We start from the raw sequence: 22831 nt of genomic DNA, 5'->3' as shown, positions 1-22831 counted from the left end.
AGACGTTTTCTTTACTCTCATTTTTGAGGAGTGGTGATGGTACCAATGTTGGGAAGTTGTGGAACTTTGGATCTACTCAAACCATTTTCACAGGTTTTCTACTGAAGTCTCAAACTTCCGTACCATAGTTCCTCCTCCTCCTTCCCTCCCCCTCCCTCTCGTATGTGTGTGTGTCTGTGTATGTGTGTGTGTGTGTGCACGCGTGCATGCTCATATAACACTTTCCTTCTCAGTTTGCTTTCTTAATGATAACAAAAATAATATAAGCTCACTTTAGAAATTTGACTCCTTTTTTACATTAAGCATCTCTTTCTCTTAAAATCTGGAAAAATTAAACTGAAAAGGTTGGAGAAGTATTGGAAAGTATAATCAAGCAGGAAAAACTGCCCATAATTCCACTTATCCTCAAATGTTAATTTGAGGATATTCCCTTCAGGTGTTTCATTTTATGCTTATTATGTAGTTGAGTGTGCTGTGTGCACATATAAATAATTTCGTAGGACTATTGTGAAGATAGAATAAAGTATTTAAAGCTCTAAAGTGTGTGATAAATATCAACCATTCAATAATTGTTAGCTATCATAGTTATCTTTGTTACCTTCTATATGCTGAGCATTTTTCCAAGTAATCAAAAAATCACCATAAGCATTATTATTTAATGACAGCATAATATCCTGTAATTATGGATATACCATCGTTTACTTTTCCTTTCCTTGTATTTGAACACTTAGGATAATTTCAGAATTATCCTATCATAAATAACACTTCCCTGAATATTTGCTAACATAAATTTGTCTGTGCATTTCTAATTAGTCTTTGGAATTGATTCTTAGAACAAGAAGTACTGAGCCAAAGTGCTTGAATGTTTTCTAAGATCTTTGATGGACGTATTGCCAAATCGCTTTCTAGAAATTTGGCTTACCTTTTTACTTTCACTCTTGACTAGTAATAAATTAAGGACGTATGTCAGAAAACCCTCTCAACTCTTAAGGATTGCCTTTTTAAAAAGATCATTATTTTTCCCAGAGGAAGTGGTTTATAATTGTTTTTTCCCCTGAGACAGGATCTCACTCTGTCACTCAGGCTGGAGTGCAGTGGTTTGATGAGCTCCTGGGCTCAAGCAATCTCACCTCAGCCTCCTGCGTAGCTGAGACCATAGGCATGTGCCACCATACGCAGCTAATTTTTTAATTTTTTGTAGAGATGGGGTCTTGCTATGTTGCCCAGGCTGGGTTCGAGCTCCTGGGCTCAAGCAATCTTCCTGCCTTGGCTTCCCAGAATGCTGGGATTATAGGCATGAGCCACTGTGCACAGCCTATGATTTTTTTTTCTTTTTTTTTTTTTTCGGGACAGAGTCTTGCTCTGTCGCCAGGCTGGAGTGCAGTGGTGCAATCTCGGCTCACTGCAACCTCCGCCTCCCGGGTTCAAGCCATTCTCCTGCCTCAGCCTCCCATGTAGCTGGGACTACCAGGCGCATGCCACCACGCCCAGCTAATTTTTATATTTTTAGTAGAGATGGGGTTTCACCATGTTGGCCAGGATGGTCTCGATCTCTTGACCTCATGATCTGCCCGCCTCGGTCTCCCAAAGTGCTGGGATTACAGGCGTGAGCCACCGTGCCTGGCCAATTTTTAATTAACTTTCTCTTGAGTCATTTGTATTTCTTCTTTTTAAACACATATTTTTACTTTGCCCATTTATCTAAATTGAAATCCCTGCAGTTTTCTTGTAAAGTAGTGTGACTCCTTTGTGTATGCAGGTATTTAATTTTTGCTGTGTCACATTTGTTCAGGTAGTTCCTTAAATTTTTTTTCTTTCTTTTCTGATGGTTTTAACAATTCAAATTAATTGGTGTTTTTCTAATTTTTCCATTGCTTTTGAGCTAAGAAAATCCTCTCTATTCATAAATCTATATCTTTTCTCTTAATTTATGTTGTTAAACATTTATATTTAACTCTTCTTTTTTCTTTAAGAAACAGGGTCTTGCTGTGTTACCCAGGCTGGCCTCAAAAACCTGGGGTCAAATGATCCTCCCACCTCAGCCTCCTGCATAACTAAGACTGTGGGTGTGTTCCATCATGCCTGGCTTATATTTAACTCTTTAACACCCTAGAAATATATTTTTCTTTATGGGATGAGGTAATCTCATATTTTCCCATGTGTATAGCAGTTTTTCTTCTATTAAGTATTTACTACATTATATTATAATTATTTTTCTAAATTTTTCTTCTTTGTAAGACTTAAGTTTTCATCTTTTTAATTTTTATTTCCAGAAGCTAGCACAGTGCCTGTCACATCATAGGCAAATATTTGATAAACGAAAGAAATATACAGTTATATATAATCTGTTCTGAATTTTTTTTTTTTTTTTTTTTTTTTGAAACTGAGTCTCTCTGTCGCCCGGCTGGAGTACAGCAGTAGCATAATCTTGGCTCACCGGAATCTCTGCCTGCTGCATTTAAGCCATTCTTCTGCCTCAGCCTCCCAAGTAGCTGGGATTACAGGCACCTGCCACCATGCCTGGCTAATTTTTGTATTTTTAGTAGAGACGGGGTTTCACTATGTGGGCCAGGATGGTCTTGATCTCCTGACCTCATGATCCACCCACCTTGGCCTCCAAAAGTGCTGGGATTACAGGTGTGAGCCACCACATCCAGCCTGTCCTGAATTTTTTTTTTTTTTTTAAAGAACGGGATCTCGCTGTATTGCCCAGGCAGGTCTCGAACTCCTGGGCTCAAGCTATCCTCCCGCCTCTGCCTCCCTAAGAGCTGGGATTACAGGCGTGAGCCACAGTGCCTGGCCTGAAATATTTTTAAACATACAAGTCATTCATCATCTATTCTTACAGATGATTTAAAAACTCTTAAGAGAGATATTGTAGAAATTTTAATTTCTAGTTAGTCTATATTTCAGAGCATCACCAGAATGAATTGGAGTGGTCTGGCCACAAGGGAACTGCATGAAAATGATTTCTACCTGTAAGCTCAGTTTGTATTTTGTAGTAGGAGATGTGTCTCCCCAATAACCACAACCTCTGTTCCTATTATCTAAGCCACCCTCTTACTGCACAGTTAGTTCCCCAAACCTCTCCTACCCCACCTAAAAACAGTAAATATAAATGTACGTTTTTGGCTGGGCACGGTGGCTCATGCCTATAATCCCAGCACTTTGGGAGGCCATGGCAGATGGATCACCTGAGGTCAGGAGTTCAAGACCAGCCTGGCCAACATGGCATGAAACCCCATCTCTCCAAAAAATGCAAAAACTAGCTGGGCATGATGGTGGGTGCCTGTAATCCCAGCCACTCAGGAGGCTGAGGCAGGAGAATCGCTTAAACCTGGGAGGCGGAGTTTGCAGTGAGCCAAGATGGTGCCATTGCACTTCAGCCTGGGTGACAGAGCAAGAGACGCCATCCCAAAAAAATAAATAAATGCACATGTTTAGTGTTCAGAATACTGAAATGAACACTGTTTAAGTAATGACACTCATATATGTTGAAACTTGACATTTCATCTGAGTTCTATTCTCCTATTTTCAACTGCTTTCTAGACATCCACTTACCTGTACTTATCAATGGTACTTCAAACCCAACAATTTCAGAACTAAAATCCTATTCACTCTTATCTTGTTGCTTATTCTGTCTACCCATCCCTCCTCCTTTCCAACCTCAGATCTTGTTTCCTACTCTGTGTTTTCTAGTTTGGATATTTTACCACCCAGTAGCCAAGATAAAAGTCTCTTATTCTCTACTCCTTAACCCTGTGTACTTAATCAGTCACCCTCTCGTACTGGTTTTGTCTTCACAATATCTTTCCTTTTCTCGCTCCCCTATCTTCACTACCACTGTCCATCCTCATACTCACTGATCTGGACAACTGCCATAACCTCTTACCTGGGTGGCCTCCCAGCTTCCATTCCCCCACTTCCAAGTATATCCTACCTGACTGATTTTTATATAGGGAAAAGATTCCCCTCACCCCTAGAAATTCAGAGTCACTGAACTGAGGGTAGGGCTTGGGTATCTTATCCATGCACACTCCTGATAAAAGACCAACCTGCAAGATTCTGGAGTGAGCTTTTAAAATGATGTGATAGTCACATTGGTTTTTGTCTAATATTCAGTGCTTCCCCTACTGCTTGCAATGTCAAGTTCACATCTCTTACCTTGTGATAGGGCAAGCTGCTTTCACATCCTGGCTGTCCTCTACCTTTCCAGATGTGTTTCCAGCCACTCCCTTTCAGGTGCCTTTGAGTCAAATAAATAAGTTAGACCCGATTTGACATGTATTTTTGGATTTTTATGCCATTTTACGTACCATTTCTATCTAGGGTTCCCTTAATGCTTTTTCTGTATCTGGAAAACTCTTCTCAATAGTGCCTCCTCTCTGAGGGCTTCCTTGACTATTCTTGACACTCATTCCTCCAGGCAGAAGTACCTGATCTTCATCTGTGACTCTCAGCACTTGGCCTATCAGTCGTCCCTCGGTATCCATGGGGGTTGGTGCCAGGAGCCCCCACAGATATGGAAACCCAAGGATGCTCAAGTCCCTGGAATAAAATGGCATAGTATTCGCATATAACCTATGTGCATCTTCCCATATACTTCAAGTCATCTCTAGAGTACTTGTAATACCTAATACAATGCCTACACATCACTTCTTCACAAGGATTCAGTGTAGTACTCAGCACATGGTGAATTCAAGTTTTACTTTTTGGAACTTTGTGGAACTTTTTTTTCTGAATAGTTTTCATCTGCAGTTGGTTGAACTCACAGACATGGAGGACCGACCATACTTCACTGCTGCACTCATTACATGGCATTGTGATGATTTGTTTGCATATTTGTCTCCATCTATATACAGTTAGGTCATTGAAATAAAGATAGTCTTACTTTTATCAGTAGGCACCCAGTAACACTGACTCTTTCCTTTTGATTAAGAAGTACCAAATTCTTGGCCGGGCGCGGTGGCTCATGCCTATAATCCCAGCACTTTGGGAGGCTGAGGTGGGCAGATCATGAGGTCAAGAGATCAAGACCATCCTGGCCAACATTATGAAACCTTGTCTCTACTAAAAATAGAAAAATTAGCCAGGCATGGTGGCACACGCCTGTAGTCCCAGCTACTTGGGAGGCTGAGGCAGCAGAATTGCTTGAACCTGGGAGGCGGAGGTTGCAGTGAGCCAAGAGCCGAGATCATGCCACTGCATTCCAGCCTGGTGACTGAGACTTCATCTCAAAACAAACAAAAAAAAAGTACCAAATTCTTGCCAAGTATTTTAAAAACCACCTCTACTAACTAGTAAATACCTTCTACCTATATCATCATCCTCTTCTATCCCATCAAAAAAATGGTGTGTCTTGTTAACAAAGAAGGAACCTCCCAAATTTCTGGACCAAGTGGTGGATGGTGCCCATTTTGGTATCATGAAACTGATTAGTGCCTATACCTTGCTGAGATCTGTACCAAAGGCAAATACAGAAATCTGGTGACATGCTTAAGGTATTCAGCTAGTTTTAAATGTTAAAGATCAACAAAACCAATGTCATAAGTTGTGCCAATTCTGTTTTTTTAAGTTTCTATAATTTGTAGCATTAATGTCTGCTCTACACCTGGAAATACTCTTTTCGGTTATGTCTTGCAAGAACCATGAAGGTTTTGTATGTTTGTTTGAGCCAGAAGTCATTTTTAGTATTTTTCTTTTCTTGAGGTAGGGTCTTGCTCTGTCGCCCAAAGCTGGAGTGCAGTGGTGCGATCACAGCTCACTGCAGCCTTCACCTCCCAGGCTCAAATGGTCCTCCCACCTCTGCTTCCTGAGTAACTAGGACTGCAGCACATGCCACCATGCCAGACTGATTTTTATTTTATTTTTTTTTTGAGACAGGATCTCACTCTGTCACCCAGCCTGGAGTGCAGTGGCACAATCTCAGTTTACTGCAGCCTTGATTTTCCTGGGCTCAGGTGATCCTCCCACCTCAGCCTCCTGAGTAGCTGGGACTATGAGTTTGCACAGCCATGCCAAGCTAATTTTTGTATTTTTTTGTAGAAGTGGAGTTTCACTATGTTAGCCAGGCTGGTCTTGAACTCCTGGGCTCAAGCCATCCCCCTGCCTTGGCCTCCCAAAGTGCTAGTTTTACAGATGTAAGCCACTACGCCCAGCCAGCAGGCTAATTTTTTACAAAAAGCCTGGGGAGACAATGTCTCACTATATTCCCGAGGCCATGTTACACCTTTTAAGAATACATCCGAGCTGTTGGCTTTCATGGTGAGTTGTGGTCAAGACCTTTAAGTTTGCAAGTGCTTCTTTCATTTTAAACTGCAGACATATACCTGTCTCTCTAGCAAAACATGTTAGGAGTTCAGAAAGACTATGACATTTGGGGATCAGTTACGATTCCTTTATAGTTTATGATATAACTATTACTGTCTGGTTTTGAATATTAGAGAAGAGGCTTTGATATTTGTGCTATAATTGCTGAACATGATATATACTGAGAGATATTGATGATGATAAAGATGTTTGTGGTATCAGACCAAACAAGTTGTTACAAATCATGAAATTTTATTGCATGGATTTATGTTCTAGGAATTAGAATTTTTTATTCTCATTTTTTTCTCTGAAAATACCAGAAAGGAAATGGAATGCAGTGATATCTTTAATATTGAAATATAGCAGGTGGCTGGGCATGGTGGCTCACACCTATAATCCTAGCACTTTGGGAGGTTGAGCTGGATTTGATTCATTCATAGGGATCGTCTCTGTTTCAGTTGGACAATTGACATAAAAGAACCTGCAAAAATATAAATTTAAGACTGAATGTAAGCTAATCTCTGTGTTTACTTCCATCATTAGTCAACCTAAAACAATTGATTAATTGATTGTAACTCAGCACAGCCACTAGCATTAATAGGCTTGGAAGTTTGGGGCACCATTGGATATCTGTCTGAAGACAGATAAATAGGTAGTCAGATAAATAACTTGGAATTGACTTCTAGCCCAGACAGGCGTATTTCAAGTCTAAATGTCTTACTTAGGGACATGTCACACAAAGAGAGGAATGTAGAACCATAAGCATAGTACTATGGCTTAAAAATCAAGAGCCCTAAATCTGTTCTCTGCAAATTACTTTCCATCTCAGATCCTCTCCTTTAAATGAAAAAAGTTATTTTTAAAAATCCCTACATAGAATGCAATTGATTTAAGAAGAAAAAAAGGAGTGCATAGATAGATGGAGAGAGGAAGAGATCCTTCTTTAACCTCTAGGTTCCTTGGCTCTCCCTTAAATATTTCCCCTTAAACTTTTATTTGAATGTACTGTGAAACCTGCATAACAATAAAAGCTGTGATCCCTTAATATTCACCAAGAATTACTAAGTATAACCTCTCCAAAAACGTTTTACATGATTAACTGTCCTTAAACGGAAGGAGAAACCAGAAGGTAGTAGTTCCCAAGCACCTAAATATGAGAGAAGGACTTTCAGCTTCACTTTTATGCTTTTGATGGACAAATCTGAGAAGTATAATCATGCATAACTTAACAGTGGGGGATACATTCTGAGAAATGCTTTGTTAGGAAATTTTGTGTTAACATCTTAGCGTGTACTTACACATACCTAGATGGTTTATCCTGCTGCATACCTAGGCTACACGATGCAGCCTAGGTATGCGGCAGGCAAAATGACCTTGGTTTGTGTAAGTATACTCTATATACGTATGTAGCCTCCTCGACTACAAACCTGTATGACGTGACTGTACTGAATGCTAGAGGCAGCTGTTATACAAGGGTATTTGTGTATCTAAACATAGAAAAGATATAGTAAAAATACAGTATTATAATCTGTTATAACAATATGTGGTTTGTCATTGACCTAAACATCATTATGCGGCACATGACTGTACTTCTTCCAGTTTAAAAGAGGAAGTGAGAGATTTTCCACAAGAATTTAGCAATAGTCATGTGGTTCCAGATGCAAGACAGAAACGTTTTGTAGCTGAACCTGGTAGGGAGGGAGAGGACTTGAGGAATGGCTGGAAGGCAAGATACTAGGCTCCTTTTGAGATGCTTGAATTCATTCCTTCAGGACTTTCACAAGAAGGAGAAATGGACAGACCTGAGTCCAGAAAACCTGCAACTAAAGACAAATTACCAAAAGTGCTAACCTTCAAGTTTAAATTTGGATTAGTGGTTATAAAAGACAATATTCTAATTAGAGTATAGGTGTAAAATTTGGATTTGTTGTTAAGATGATTCTAGTAGATAATTAATAAAAGTTTCTTTCAGAGTCTTATTTTTGAATGTGGTATTTAACAGTTTGTTTTGGTTAGAAGTTTGCAAACTAAGTCTGAGGGAAAGCAGTGAGCTCTAACCAAATCTCAGGAACAGCATGCACCTCAATGCTATGACCTTTGTCATATACGACGAATGCCAGACACCTAGTCCTCTTGTACCTAAAATGTAGAGAAATTCACTGAGAGGCAGAATCTAAATTTTTTTTTTTTTTTTTTTTTTTCGAGACAGAGTTTCGCTCTTGTTACCCAGGCTGGAGTGCAATGGTGCGATCTCGGCTCACCGCAACCTCCGCCTCCTGGGTTCAGGCAATTCTCCTGCCTCAGCCTCCTGAGTAACTGGGATTACAGGCACGCGCCACCATGCCCAGCTAATTTTTTGTATTAGTAGAGACGGGGTTTCACCATGTTGACCAGGATGGTCTCGATCTCTTGACCTCGTGATCCACCTGCCTCGGCCTCCCAAAGTGCTGGGATTACAGGCTTGAGCCACCGCGCCCGGCCCCAGAATCTAAATTTTTATGTACTAAAACTACAAAGCAAAAGCCACTGAAGTTACGCCCTGTAGTAGTGTGTTTATAATCAATTGCTTCTGGTACCCACAGCTCAGTGGTCCTGTGGCTTTGTGAGCGAGAACCTCCTTTGCTGAATTTACTTAGGCCTGAAGTATTGATTTCTGCTCCACTCCCCATGGGTCCCACTGTGCTTATCGCAAATGATGGTTGGTCCCTTTGCTCTTATCACCCTTATCGGCGTTTCCCTTGTTTCCCCTAGTTGGTAATTATTAATGTAAGGTAAATGTCTTTTCTTTCAGTCCTCCTCGCCCTCTGACTAATATGAATGACACCGTGGTTAGCCACATGTCCTCTGGAGTGCCCACTCCCACCAAGAGGTATGTATGTCTTGTGCCTTCGACTTGGGTATTGGCCTCTGCTACTGATTTGCAATGCACTCGTCAGAAATGAGGCCTGAGAAGCACATTGTTCCACAGGGCAGAAAGGACTGGTTTGCTTTCTCTTCCTTTGACCGTCTTTTAGTGTTAATTTCTACTTTTTATTTTCCTTTTTTTCCCTCACTGACTCACAAATACAGCAATTGAAGTTTGGCTTTCAGTGGTGCCTCAGGTGGAAACTTCATTTATGACAAGCAGTGATGACAGTGTCAGAGCCGATTAGGCATGTTTCAGATCTGTTTTTTAACCTTAAACAATATTTTGATAATCATGAGTTTCAACAGTTTTTTTGCCTTTGAATTCTTTAAATGTCAAATATCATTTTTGATTTTTGATTAGACTATGTAAATTGAATGAATCCCTTATAAAATTTAACCCTAAATCATTCTATGTATGATTTATAAATATTTAAGTTGAAAAGCCTGAGTCTCTCTCTTTCGGTTATGCAAGGAGTTTGCTTTAGGGGCCTTCAAGGAATGAGCACTGTGTACTTCTCTCTCCTCTTTATTTAATTTGCTCTTCTCCCAAATTCTCTCAGGCAGGACTTAAAAGAACTGTATAAAATGGCTTTCTATTTGGTATAAGCTCTTCCATGACCAGAGCAATGCAAAAACTCCCTCAAGGGCACGGCCATTAAAGAATTCTTTCTAACAGTCATCACTCAAAAACAAGAAAACCGCAAAGACATTCCAGCCCACCCCCTAGTCCTTCCTGGAAAAAAAACTACTTTGTGCCATATGTACCGATTGCTTTGGATTAATTTAGCTATAGAAATGCTATAGAAGTTTTGACTTAATATATAGTGCTTAAGACTCATGATGTTTGTTCCCATTGGCTAGAACTCCTAGGGCAATGTTTCTCAAACTTGACTGATAGGAAGAATCATCTGGGTCTCTTGTTAAAAACAGATTTCTGGGACAACATCAGACCCAGTGAATTGGAATTTCTAAAGATAGGATCTTGAGAAGCTACATTTTTATTCCAGCTGATTCTTATCATCAAGCAAGTTAGGGCAATAGCCCAACAAGGAAGCTAACCAGTTAAGTGTAGAACTACCCTGAAGAGAGAAGTTAGGGACTTAATAAACCAGAGTGGCTTGAAAATACATTACCCGCATGGAGACTCAGGACCTGACCAGGTAAGAGTGCTTACCTTCAGCCTTGTTAGGGCACTTTCCAGCAGCGAGACAGTCGTGCCATGTTTCTGGGCAGAGCTGAGTAGTGTAGGGCACCAGAGCATGGACTCTTGGCCAGACTCTGTCTGAGTTTGAATCCTGGTTCTTTGCTGACCTTGAAATGTTCTTGTCGTCAAATTTTTTTTTTTTAGACATGGTCTCTCTCTCTCTGTCTCCCAGACTGGAGTGCAGTGGCCCAGTCTCAGCTCACTGCAACCTCCGCCTCCCAGGTTCAAGTGATTCTTCTGCCTCAGCCTCCCGAGTAGCTGGAAGTACAGGCACCTGCCACCACACCTGGCTAATGTTTGTATTTTTTTTTTTTTAACAGAGATGGGGTTTCACCATGTTGTCCAGACTGGTCTCAAACTCCTGATCTCAAGTGATCCAACCACCTTGGCCTCCTAAAGTGCTGGGATTACAGATGGGAGCCACTGCACCCAGACTTGTCTTCAATTTTTTTTCTAAAATGGGGACAAAAATAATATCTACCTTTTGGGGCTTATGTGAGGATTTAATATATTATTTTTATGACTTAGGAAGCTGGAATGTGAGAACAAGTGAGGAAGAGACAGAATGATTTACCAGTAATGCCCTCTCAAGCAGGAAAGGAATTTTTATGGATGAATACAAAGCAATTAAGCCTGTCCCACCTACCTAGATATTATGATAACCCTTGATGTCCTTGGACTTGAGTTCTTTATGTTAAACACTCACAGAATTCAAACCCAGACTCTAAATCAAAGATATTTCCATTTCAAAACCAGGCAAATAAGGTAGATTATTCAAAGAATTCAGGTCATAGTTTTCATGCATAAGAATTATAAGAATACCATCTCATTCAGTAGCATTTCCCATCTGAATTCTTCTCATCATTTACTAGTTCTGTCACCTAAGTCACCTGAGTACATGAGAGTGTACACCTTGGTGCCTGGTGACAAGGGGTACCATGTGTTATGTGTGCTACATTCAGTGACCACAGCTGAATGTAGCTGCTAGAGGCTGTTAGAAGGAGTACGGCTTTCTGGACAATGTTTTATTGCTTGAGAAGACTAAAGGGAGCAGTAATAATCCGAGCCACCTCTGTAGAGGACTGAGCTTTAGGCTTCCTGTGTTACACCCCCAGGCATAATTGTAAGTGGCCAGCTGTGATTGCCAGTCACAAAATGATATCTGTCATTTTTGAAAGCTGCTTCAGATAATTCATAGCCTGGATTAAGATTTCATTTTAGCTGGGCGCGATGGCTCACACTTGTAATCCCAGCGCTTTGGGAGGCTGAGGCAGGCGGATCATGAGGTCAGGAGATAGTGACTATCTTGGCTAACATGGTGAAACATCGTCTCTATTAAAAATATTTTTTTAAAAATTAGCCGAGCATGGTGGCGCACACCTGTAGTCCCAGCTACTCGGGAGGCTGAGGCAGGAGAATCACTTGAACCCGGGGGGCGGAGGTTGCAGTGAGCCAAGATCGCGCCACTGCCCTCCAGCCTGGGTGACAGAGAGAGACTCCATCTCAAAAAAAAAAAAAAAGGTTTCGTCTTAAAGTCAGCATTTCAGCCAGCACCTCTTTCTGGATGGAATTAGCCCACCCTAGAAGTAGTTATCGTAAACCATCCAAGGGCTGACCAGCAGACCAAAGGCAGCCAAAGCGCAAACCAGAAAAGAAGGTTGAACTCTGACTGATCAAGAAGCACAATTACTTGAGTAGAGGCTACACAGAAACCAAATGCTTGTACCCTACCAATACATCCCCAGGATTTTAGGAGATTTCATTTATATTCAGTATGAAATTGTGATATACCATGTGGATACTAATTATCTAATTCATAGACTTGACTTTTCATGGCCCCAGTAACCAAACAGTGTAAATTTCCAGATAGTATTCTACTTGCATCCTTAAGGACTCCTCAGCTTTTCCTCCCTCCTCTGAATGTGGACAGACCTGTGTGGCCAGAGTCAAATGTAAGCCAGGAGCCAGCACGCCCTGCCAGCCACAGAGCCTTACTAGGCCCAGACAGGAATCCTCATGGAGAGAGAATAGCTGCTCTCCAGAATAAGAGGTTTCTTTTAGAACTCATCCTAAGACGTAAATCACTGAATGAGACAAGAACGTACACAGTGATAAAAATGCAGGAAAAATTTAAGTGCTCTAGTTCCTACCTTTTTAATAGGCAGTGCATATAAAAGTAGTGATAATCACAGTGGTCAAAAGTAATGCTATGTTAGTCCAAATAAAAGATGATCCGAATGCAAGCTTTACTTTTTACAGCAGACCTTTTAAATGGCAGAGATGCTGGCTATCATGTGAGACACCATAAATCATGTACCTGAGAGGTACTACTCTAGGGATTTGCCCTCCCTAATCTTTTACTCTCTCTAAATTGATATTTTATAACTGAAAAGAAATCTTGTCTTTGCCTTAGGCTAAATCGTTACTTGAAATTTACTTTCTTTTAAAAGCATCTGCATACTACGTTTAAAAACAAACAAGAACAAATCTTTTCAAAGCTTTAAAACATAGGCTTACAACAGAGTGAGACCCCACCCCTGTCTAGTTCCTCCAAGGCCTGCCTGCGTCTAGACCTGTTTTTCCCGAAGGTTCAGAATGTGAATTGTGTTCTACTCCTCTGTACTGTTCTACTATTTTAAATCGCCTTCTATTCAGATTAATATGGAAAATGATGCTAATGTTTTTTTATTTGTAAATGTCTTCTAAAGCTTTAGCTGTAATTATTTATGGATACTTAAAGCTTAACAATTCTGTGGGAATTTCATATAACTGTGGAAGTAACAAAAACCTTCAGTATGCAACTCTGTGCTTTGTGCCTTCGGTTGGTATATTAATGTTATATCTCCTTAGTTTCAAGTATTAACATCGAAACTTAAAAGGCAAAACCCACAAAGCAAAGGCAAAAAGCAGAAAGGGAAGGGCAGGAGAGTACACAGATCACGAAAGCAGCTGGAATGTCCCCAGACAGCCCTCCTCTTCAGAGCTGCCTCTCCGTATGCTGCCTCACTCCCTGCCACTGTGGAACAGCTGCTCCCAAGCTGCCGATGGCTCCAGACACACACCTGTCTACAGTCTTGCCTCTCCGGGGGTTGTGCTTTTTCTCCCTTGGATTAGAAAAACGCAAGGAAGGATTCTTGTGTCCTGGATTGCATTACTGCCCATCCTTGTGTGTATGTGAGGGGCCATGCTCATTAGACCTATGGCATCAGAGCAGAGAGAGAAGCATTTCCCCCAAAGAAGGGGATACTGTCATGAAAAGAAGAGAGAAAAGATGCTGAGGTAGGAGGAACACTTGAGCCCAGGAGTTTGAGGCTGCAGTGAGCTGTGATCATGCCCATGAATAGCCACTGCACCCTTTCTCTCGCAAAAAATAGTAACGAAGGTCGTTAGCAGAGCATGGTTTTCCTACCTAGCACGTAATTGTGTGCACACATGCACATACACAGACCTTCCCATACGCATTTCCACTTCCAGAATTTTCCTTCTTCACATAAGGCAGCCATCCATGTGTAACTGCTGATGCTCTTGCACTTTCCTGGGAGTCTTAGCCACCTCCTGTGAAAGGGACAACATTCAGAGTATCCAGTTAATACACATTCATCTGAACCAGGCCTAGGTATGTCCTTTTGTGATCCATTAACCCATTAAACCATGAACCAAATGATGCATTTTGAACACTCACACACTCTGTATACAAAGGTAAAAATCTGCAAATAGGATAATTGCAATTTAAAGACACAGGGAAAAGGGAAGTAACAGCATGGCATATTAAGCCACATTTGCCGTTTCATCCTGAAGCACCACTAAAATGACAGCGAAGGGATTTTTTTTAAGTAAAAACTTGCAAGTACAAAGAAAAATGGAAGAGGAAACAATAGCAACAAAATTTTGGAAGCAGCCAAGCAAATGGATGAGTGGTAATAAACTTAACAGAGAAAACTGGAACATAAAGGCTGAAAGTAAGAGCAGCCCAGAAGAAAGCCAACCCCAGGAATTAGAACACTCTGGAAACACAGATGCAGAATGATTGGCTTATCGTCCCTGGAGAAGGTAGAAGGACTTAGGAATTACAGCTATGGGCTTCTCTTTTCCGTGGCTTCTGAAAAAACTATTTTATGTATTATATCACACCTCCCTTTGCATAGATGTGTTTTAGGAGAGGTCTTTTTTTCCCTAACACCTCACCTTTATTTCTCTTAACAAATAAAATAATATTCTCTCAAAAGTAGAAATAATTCTTTGTATTCTGTTTTGTTCAGTTGTTGATAATGTATTGACTTGGGACCTAATACCATCTTTGGATGGGAAACTGGTAAATATTACAGCCTATAATTCTGAGTAGTCCTAATTGCTAGCACTTTTAGGGAAGGGTGAGATTTTATCATAGTGTATTTACTTTCATTTATACTTCATAAGAAAGAAAAGCAGTTTTTAAAAATCAGAAAATGCCACAGTATAAATATTATTTCTGAACTGTAGAAACATGGCCAAATTAAGAGGTGAGTTGCAATATAATAGTACTCGCATACCTCAGAGACACTGCGGGCTTGCTCCCAGACTGTCGCGATCAAGTGAATATTGCCATCAAATGAGTTACACAAACTTTTAAATTTCCCAGTACATGTAAAAGTTTTGCTTACACTATACTATAGCCTCATAAGTGTGCAATAGCAGTGTGTATTTTAAAAGTATATACCTTAAAAAATATTTAATTGCTAAAAAATGCTAATGATCGTCTTAAGCCTTCAGCAAGTCCTAATCTTTTTGCTGGTGGAGGGTCTTGCCTCAGTGCTGATGGCTGCTGACTAATCAGGATGGTGGTTGCTGAATATTGGGATGGCTGTAGCAAATTCTTAAAATAAGACAGCAATGAAGCTTGTCCCCTTAGATGACTCTCCCATTCATGAAAGATTTCTCCTGTAGTATGTGATGCTGTTGGATAGCATTTTACCCACAGTAGAACTTCTTTCAGAATTGTAGTCAGTCCTCTCAAACCCTGCCACTGCTTTGTCAACTAAGTTTATATGATATTCTAAATCCTTGTTGTCATTTCAACAATGTTCACAGCATCTTTTTTTTTTTTTTTTTTTTTCATAAGATGAGATTTCACCATGATGGCCAGGCTGGTCTTGAACTCCTGACCTCAGGTGATCCACCCACCTCGGCCTCCCAAAGTGCTAGGATTACAGGTGTGAGCCACCATGCCCAGACTGTTCACAGCATCTAAACCAGTAGATTCCATCTCAAGAAACCCCTTTCTTTGCTCATCCATAAGAAGAAATTCCTTACCTTTTCAAGTTTTATTATGAGATTGCAGCAATTCAGTCACATCTTCAGGCTTCACATCTAATTCTAGTTCTCTTGTTTTTTCCATCCCATCTTCAGTTACTTCCTCTACTGAAGTCTTGAACCCCTAGAAATCCATGAGGGTTAAAATAAACTTCTTCCAAACTCCTATTGTTTATTTTAACCTCCTCCCATGAGTCATGAATGTCTTTAATGGCATCTAGAATGGTGAATCCATTACAGAGGTTTTCAATTTACATGGCAGCTATAGTCTTACAAAATGTATTTCTTACATAATAAGACTTGAAAGTCAAAATTACTTCTTGGCTGGGCGCAGTGGCTCACACCTATAATCCCAGCACTTTGGGAGGCTGAGGCAGTTGGGTCACCTGAGGTCAGGAGTTCAAGACCAGCCTGACCAACATGATGAAACCCCATCTCTACTAAAAATACAAAAATTAGCTGGGCATGGTGGCACACACCTGTAATCCCAGCCACTTGGGAGGCTGAGACAGGAGAATCGCTTGAACCCAAGAGGTGGAGGTTGCAGTGAGCCGAGATTGTGCCATTGCACTCCAGCCTGAGTAACAAGAGTGAAACTCCATCTCAAAAAAAAGAAATTACTTCTTGATCCATGGGCTGCAAAATGAATGGTGTGTTAGCAGGTGTGAAAACAACATTCGTCTCCTTGTATGTCTTTATCAGAGCTCTTAGGTAACCACATGCATTGTGAATGAATGAGCCATAAACCATGCTGTAAACAGATGTGCTGTCTTATTGTTCCATTTATGGAGCACAGGCAAGGTAAATTTAACATAATTCTGAAAGGCCCTAAAGTTTTCAGAATGGTGAATGAGCATTGGCTTCAAGTTAAAATCAGCAGTTGCATTAGCCCCAGCAAGAGAGTCAGCGTGTACTCTGAAGCTTTAAAGCCAGGCATTGCCTTCTTCTCTCTAGCTGTGAAAGCCCTAGATGGCATCTTCTTCCAATAGAAGCCTGTTTCATCTCATCAAAAATCTGCAGTTGTGTGTAGCTGCTTTCAGTGATCTGAGCTAGATCTTCTGGACAACTTGCTGCAGCTTCTCCATCAGCACTTGCTGCTTCACCTTGCGCCTTCATGCTGTGGAGATGGTTCTTTCCTTAAACCTCATGAACCAACCTCTCTTAGCTTCTAGCTCTTCTGCAGTTTGCTCACCTCTGTCAGCCTTCATAGAATTGAAGAGAGTTAGGGCCTTCCTGGATGAGACTTTGGCTTAAGGTAATGTGATGGGACCACTAAAACTTTATATCAACAATAAGACTGTTTTGCTTTCTTATCATTTCTGTGTACAGTGGAGTAGCACTTTTAATTTTCTTCAAGAGCTTTTCCTTTGCATTCATAGCTTGGCTGTTTGGCACAAGAGGCCTCAATTGCAGCCTGTCTCGGCTTTTGACATGTTTTCCTCACTAAGCTTAATTATTTCTAGCTTTTGATTTAAAGTGAGAGAGATGCAACTCTTCCTTTCACTTGAACACTTCGACATCATAGTAGGGTTATGAATTGGCCTAATTTCAATATTGTTATGTCTTAGGGAATAGGGAGGCCTGAGAAGAGAGAGAGAGATGGTCAGTGAAACAGTCAGAACACATATTGAGTGATTAAGTTGGCTATCTTATGTAGACGTGGTTGATGGCACTCCAAAACAGTTACAATAGTAACACCAAAGATGGCTGGTCACAGATCACCACAACAGATATGATAGTAATGGAGAAGTTTGAAGTATTGCTAGAATTACCAAAATGTGGCACAGAGACACCAGGTGACCACATGCTGTTGGAAAAATGGCACCAGTGGCCTTGCTCAACTCAGGGTTGCCACAAACCTTCAACTTGTAAAAAGCATGATAAAGCAGAGCACAATAAGACAAGGTATGCCTGTATTAAAATGGCTTTTTGACTGGGTGACAAGGTAGAGAGTTTATCTTGTTATCTACAGAATACAGAAGAATCACAAAAATCACTATTTTTTGTTTGTTTAAGACAAAAAAAAGTTGGGGGAAACTAAGAAAGGGAACAAAATGGAAGTGATCAAGTCAGAAACTATCCATATATGGACTCAGTGCACGATTCTTTTCCTACCTGTGAAATGAGAAAAACGGAGTTTGTTAGAAAAGCAATAATTAATGAGGGTTTCAGCAAACAACTTATGAGACTCTCACCAAGTCAACACAAGAATAGTTTTTTTTCTCCTGTGTTTTTTTTAAAGACAGAAAAGCAGAGTAATTCAAAATTAACACGTAATCGTAGAGAACTGCAGGGTCCTTGGTGTTGGCAGATGTCCAAAGCCTGTCTGACAGCCTGGGCAGACTGCCAGTTTTCAGCTGCTTCTGGGTTGGGATTAGATTCCATTTCCAATCAAGCATTTAAGGTAAGCCTTTCACCAGTTCTAACTCAGATTAGTTCAAACAGAAAGTTTGAGTATTTCCAGGTCTGTACTTAAATACCTTAGTTTGAAAAATACAAGCTGACAGAAGCATAGTAACTAATAGTTTGTTTCTTCTCATTGGACTGAGGCTTGAGGTCCTGAGCGTGACCAAGCATCACATCCATCATAGACCGTCAGCAGAGCCAAGTGGAAGGAGCAGGTTTGGGGGGAAAGATTGCGAGTGCAGTGTTGTCGTGTTCAGATTGAGATGTTTGTGGGGTGCTGGGAGTGAAGACAGGCTTTGTAAATTTTGGATGTGGGTGGGGCGAGGAAAAGTGGGGGTAATTTTCAGATTTCTTCCTAGCTTGAGTAAAGGGACCTTTCATCAAAACACGAGAGGAGGATTTGTGCCAGAAGAAGGTTGGGAACCAGACCATTGTTTTTGTCATCCAGATTCTTCCAGCAAATCTCACATTCACACCAGCAAAGGGGATACAGATACTTAGACCCAACAAATGACCAGTAGAACCTAAGATGTATATACATGACACACACCGCTTTTCTCTCTACCAGCCCCACAGCATACTCTCTCCCTCTCTCGCTATATAATGTCTCTGTCTCTCTCTGTTTCTGAAACACACATGAACACACTTTTAAAAAACACATTTTTACACAGACACATGCTTTGGGGCTTTTCACTTAAATACTTTTTTGACCTTATCTCCTAAGAAGCTGACTCAATGTAGCTGCTACGGTCAAACGATGGTGATGAACCACAGCCTGGCTCATAGAAGAAACATTTCCGAATGCTGGAATTCCCCTGGTGATGCAGCCTAGACCTACTATGTTTAACCAGAGATTTTTTTCATTCCTCTTAATATCAAACTATTAAAATATTTCAGCTCACTTCAGCTAGTAAAGCAAACATTTAAAGCAAATCAGTGCCGTGGTACAGTTCTCAACTTTTTCATGGATCCTACTGGGGAATCTCCAGTCGACTCCCCATTTCACCCCTAATTTAGTCTTTTCTTTGCAACCGCAGGGGTTTTCCTGAAATGCAAATCTGGTTATGTTGTTACCCGGATTAAAAGTTTCCAGCAGCTCTTCTTTGCTACAGCACTGTCTAGTAGCATGGAAGTGTTCTGTGCTAACTAGTATGGGAGCCAACTAGCCACACGTGTCTGTTGATTACTTGAGATGTGACAGAGAAAATGAATTGCTAATATTATTGAGTGAGTGATTGATTGATTGAAATGGAGTTTCGCTCTTGTTACCCAGGCTGGAGTACAGTGGCGCAGTCTCAGCTCACTGCAACCTCCACCTCCCAGTTTCAAGTGATTTACCTCCCGAGTAGCTGGGATTATAGGCATGTGCCACCATGCCTGGCTAATTTTTGTATTTTTAGTAGAGACATGGTTTTACATATTGGCCAGGGTGGTCTCAAACTCTGACCTCAGGTGATCTGCCTACCTCAGCCTCCCAAAGTGCTGGGATTACAGGCATGAGCCACTGCACCCAGCCTAACTTTATTTTATTGGAGTGAATTGGAATTTAAATAGCCACATGTAGCTGATGGCCACACAGTGCTACAGGCTAAAGCCCTCATTCTTCTGTGTGGCTTACAAGACCCTTGTTTCTGAGCTGACCCTTGCCAGCCCTTCCAGCCTGACCTCATCCCACTCTTTCTTCTCAGCATCCATACTCAGAAGCACTTGGACCACTCACAATGCCCCAGGCAGGTGGCTGCACATGCCACTTCTCCCTGAAGGGCCTCCCTATCTTTTCACCTTTGTTCTCTCCTCTTTATCATCTAATTCTTCCTTCTCATCTTAGCTCCGATTCCTCCAGGAAGCCTTCCCTAACACCCTAAAACTATACTATGTGATCTTCTGTGAGCCACAGCGTCTGGTACGTATCATAGTATCGTAGTAGCTGTTTGTTTGATGCCTTTCTAGACTACAAGCTCTTTGAGGGTGTAAACTCCCCAGGCTTTAGCCAAAAACAAATTCTGTCTCTCAAAATCTTCTTGCTGCTATTTGCCTCTTAATTAGTTCTTTCTCTGCTAGGAAAGGGATTTTCTTTTTCAGTTATTTCAAATAAATCACATAGCACTGCCTGCTTATTCCATTCAGAGCAGAGAAATAAAACAGAAAATTATTATTCCTCTATTTTATACGTATCATGTGTAAATATAAACTACATTGCCTTTGACATGACTATCTAGTAGGAAGTTTAATCGATTACTAGAATTTTATGTACAGTAAGCCCAAGCATTGATTGATAGTGGGTCCTTAACCTCATTGAGCTTATTTACTCAGGAGAAAACATAAATGAGGGGGTTGGGAGGGAAGAAAGTGGAAGGACTAGATACGTTTTCTTGTTCAATATGATATTTATTTGGTAAAGATTTTGATGCAGGCCAGTTGCAGTGGCTCACGCCTGTAATCCCAGCACTTAGGGAGGTCAAGGCAGGTGGATCTGGATCACTTGAGGCCAGAAGTTTGAGACCAACCTGGCCAACATGGCCAAACCCTGTTTCAACTAAAAATACAAAAATTAGCTGGGCATTGTGATGCACACCTGTAGTCCCAGCTACTCAGGAGGCAGAAGCAGGAGAATTGCTTGAACCCGGGAGAGGAAGGTTGCAGTGAGCCAAGACTGCACCACTGCACTTTAGCCTGGGTGACAGAGTGAGTGAGACTCTGTCTCAAAAAGAAAGAAAAAGATTTTTCATGCATTTCATGTTGGGAAAGAGGTCATTTGACAAATTTAGATAACATCACCACCACTACTTCATCAAAACGAGACCCTGCCGGGTAGAGAGGCAGAGGAAAGGTGAGAGGGGGGGAGCAGTTCTTAGAGAGCCCCATATCACTCCAGCTCCTTCATTCTGTCCATAACCTGGCTGTGCCAGAGAACCTATAGAGAGCCTGGCATGTCATTGGGCTTATTTGTCTCTCTCACAGGTTCTCATTGGACAGGACTATTTTTTCTCATTAGCTTGTAATACAGTGAGGGCACAGACTATTTTCTTTCCCCTAAACAGAGTTGATTGCATCAAGCCACATCCTATGAGACAGTGAGCTTTTTGGAAGGATGTTTTTCCTGTATTTCCTTGCCCCTTCTGTAGGCTATAGTCCTTCGAGGAGAGATAATCCAGATGGGGAGTGTCATTACATTCTGTAAATCCATCTCTTCCACACTAGTGCCTGACATTGTGTTACTTTTTTTTTTTTTTTTTTTTTTTTTTTTTAGTGATAGAGGAGAAAAGGAACTTAATTTGCTCTGAGAATTATTTATGGTGTGCTATAGGATCACATGTTAGAGAAGAGTAACACTTCTTGCCCCGTGGATCTGAGAGTCTCAGTCAGGCACTTAGAACTCAGTTAATATGTTTATTACACATTCATGCATGTGTTTATACTGATAAACAGCAGGCCTCTGTTTATGTTGATACAACAGGACACAGCTTTACATACTGTGATCCAAAGTTGTTGTCTTCAGGCCAGGCACAGTAGCTCATGCCTGTAATCCCAGCACTTTGGGAGGCCAAGGCAGGTGGATTACCTGAGGTCAGGCGTTCGAGACCAGCCTGGCCAATATAGTGAAACGCTGTCTCTACTAAACATACAAAAAATTAGCCGGGTGTGGTAGGTAGTGCCTTTAATCCCAACTTCTTGGGAAACTGAGGTGGGAGAATTGCCTAAGCCTGGGAGGTGGAGGTTGCAGTGAGCTGAGATTGCACCACTGCACTCCAGCCTGGGCACAACAGAGCGAGACTCCATCTCAAAAAAAAAAAAAAAAAAAAGTGTTGTCTTGTATAAGAATCTGTTCTGAAATGTGATACTTTCAGTGCTAATCCCTAGTCTGCATCCACTTTCCTAGGATTTCCTTGCTTAAGTCACTGATTATTCCAGGTATTTGGGTTTTCACTGGAATATTTTTTCTGCTGCTTTGGTGGTTCCTACCGATTTCTCCCACCGTGTCAGAACTGCTGACATTTCTCCAAACTTCAGGACTTTCCAGAGTCAGAGAATTGTCTTATAATTTACTGTTAGAATCAGCTGGCCTTCCACATTTTTTGTGGAGGACACAGAAATGCTTTTCTGAGCTTCTCACTCAGCACTTCTAATAGAGCTTCCACGTGGGATCTTCCTTGAAGCGATTTGGTCTATTTGAAGTTGTGGAGGCCAGGCTATGTGAAAGGTGACCGTGGTCTTTTCTTCTCTTAGCCTTACATTTTAGCGGATGATAAAGGGAAACATCAGCTAGATTGATTTCTTTTTTTTTTTTTTTTTTTTGAGACAGAGTTTTGCTCTTGTTGCCCAGGCTGGAGTGCAATGGCACGATCTCGGCTCACCGCAACCTCTGCCTCCCATGTTTAAGTGATTCTCCTGCCTCAGCCTCCCCAGTAGCTGGGATTACAAGCATGCGCCACCACTCCTGGCTAATTTTTTTTTTTAGTAGAGATGGGATTTCTCCATGTTGGTCAGGCTGATCTCAAACTCCCGACCTCAGGTGATCCGCCCACCTTGGCCTCCCAAAGTGCTGGGATTACAGGTGTGAGCCACTGCACCCGGCTGGTTAATTTTATTTTTTAGGGACAGGGTCTTGGTCTGCTGCCCAGGCTGGAGTGCAGTGATGCAGTCATGTCTCACGGCAGCCTCAAACTGTTGGGCTCAGGCAGTTCTCCCACCTCAGCCTCCCAAGTAGCTAGGACC

At 41.3% G+C, this 22831-nt stretch overlaps 1 protein-coding gene across 42 annotated transcripts in view; it reads left to right on the top strand.

Annotated features, from left to right (window-relative positions):
- The window catches only part of DTNB (dystrobrevin beta), a 310093-nt gene that overhangs the window by 191346 nt on the left and 95916 nt on the right, over positions 1–22831 (top strand). For 40 of the 42 annotated variants that reach the window (XM_064363918.1, XM_021677096.2, XM_021677095.2 and 37 more), the window contains one exon: positions 9101–9178. The exons of 1 other annotated variant lie outside the window; for it this stretch is intronic. In XM_064363918.1, coding sequence (XP_064219988.1) covers positions 9101–9178 — 78 coding nt within the window. Of the gene's footprint in view, positions 1–9100; positions 9179–11948; positions 12471–22831 lie in introns of those variants that run through there. One more of the 42 variants, XM_021677098.2, reaches the window with a different exon arrangement.

This window comes from Aotus nancymaae, unplaced genomic scaffold (genome assembly GCF_030222135.1).
Source record: "Aotus nancymaae isolate 86718 unplaced genomic scaffold, 86718_ANA_hifiasm-v0.15.2.pri h1tg000057l, whole genome shotgun sequence".
Classification (NCBI taxonomy): domain Eukaryota; kingdom Metazoa; phylum Chordata; class Mammalia; order Primates; family Aotidae; genus Aotus; species Aotus nancymaae.
The sequence above is the reverse complement of the archived record's forward strand: the minus strand, read 5'-3'. Positions and strand labels throughout refer to the sequence as shown.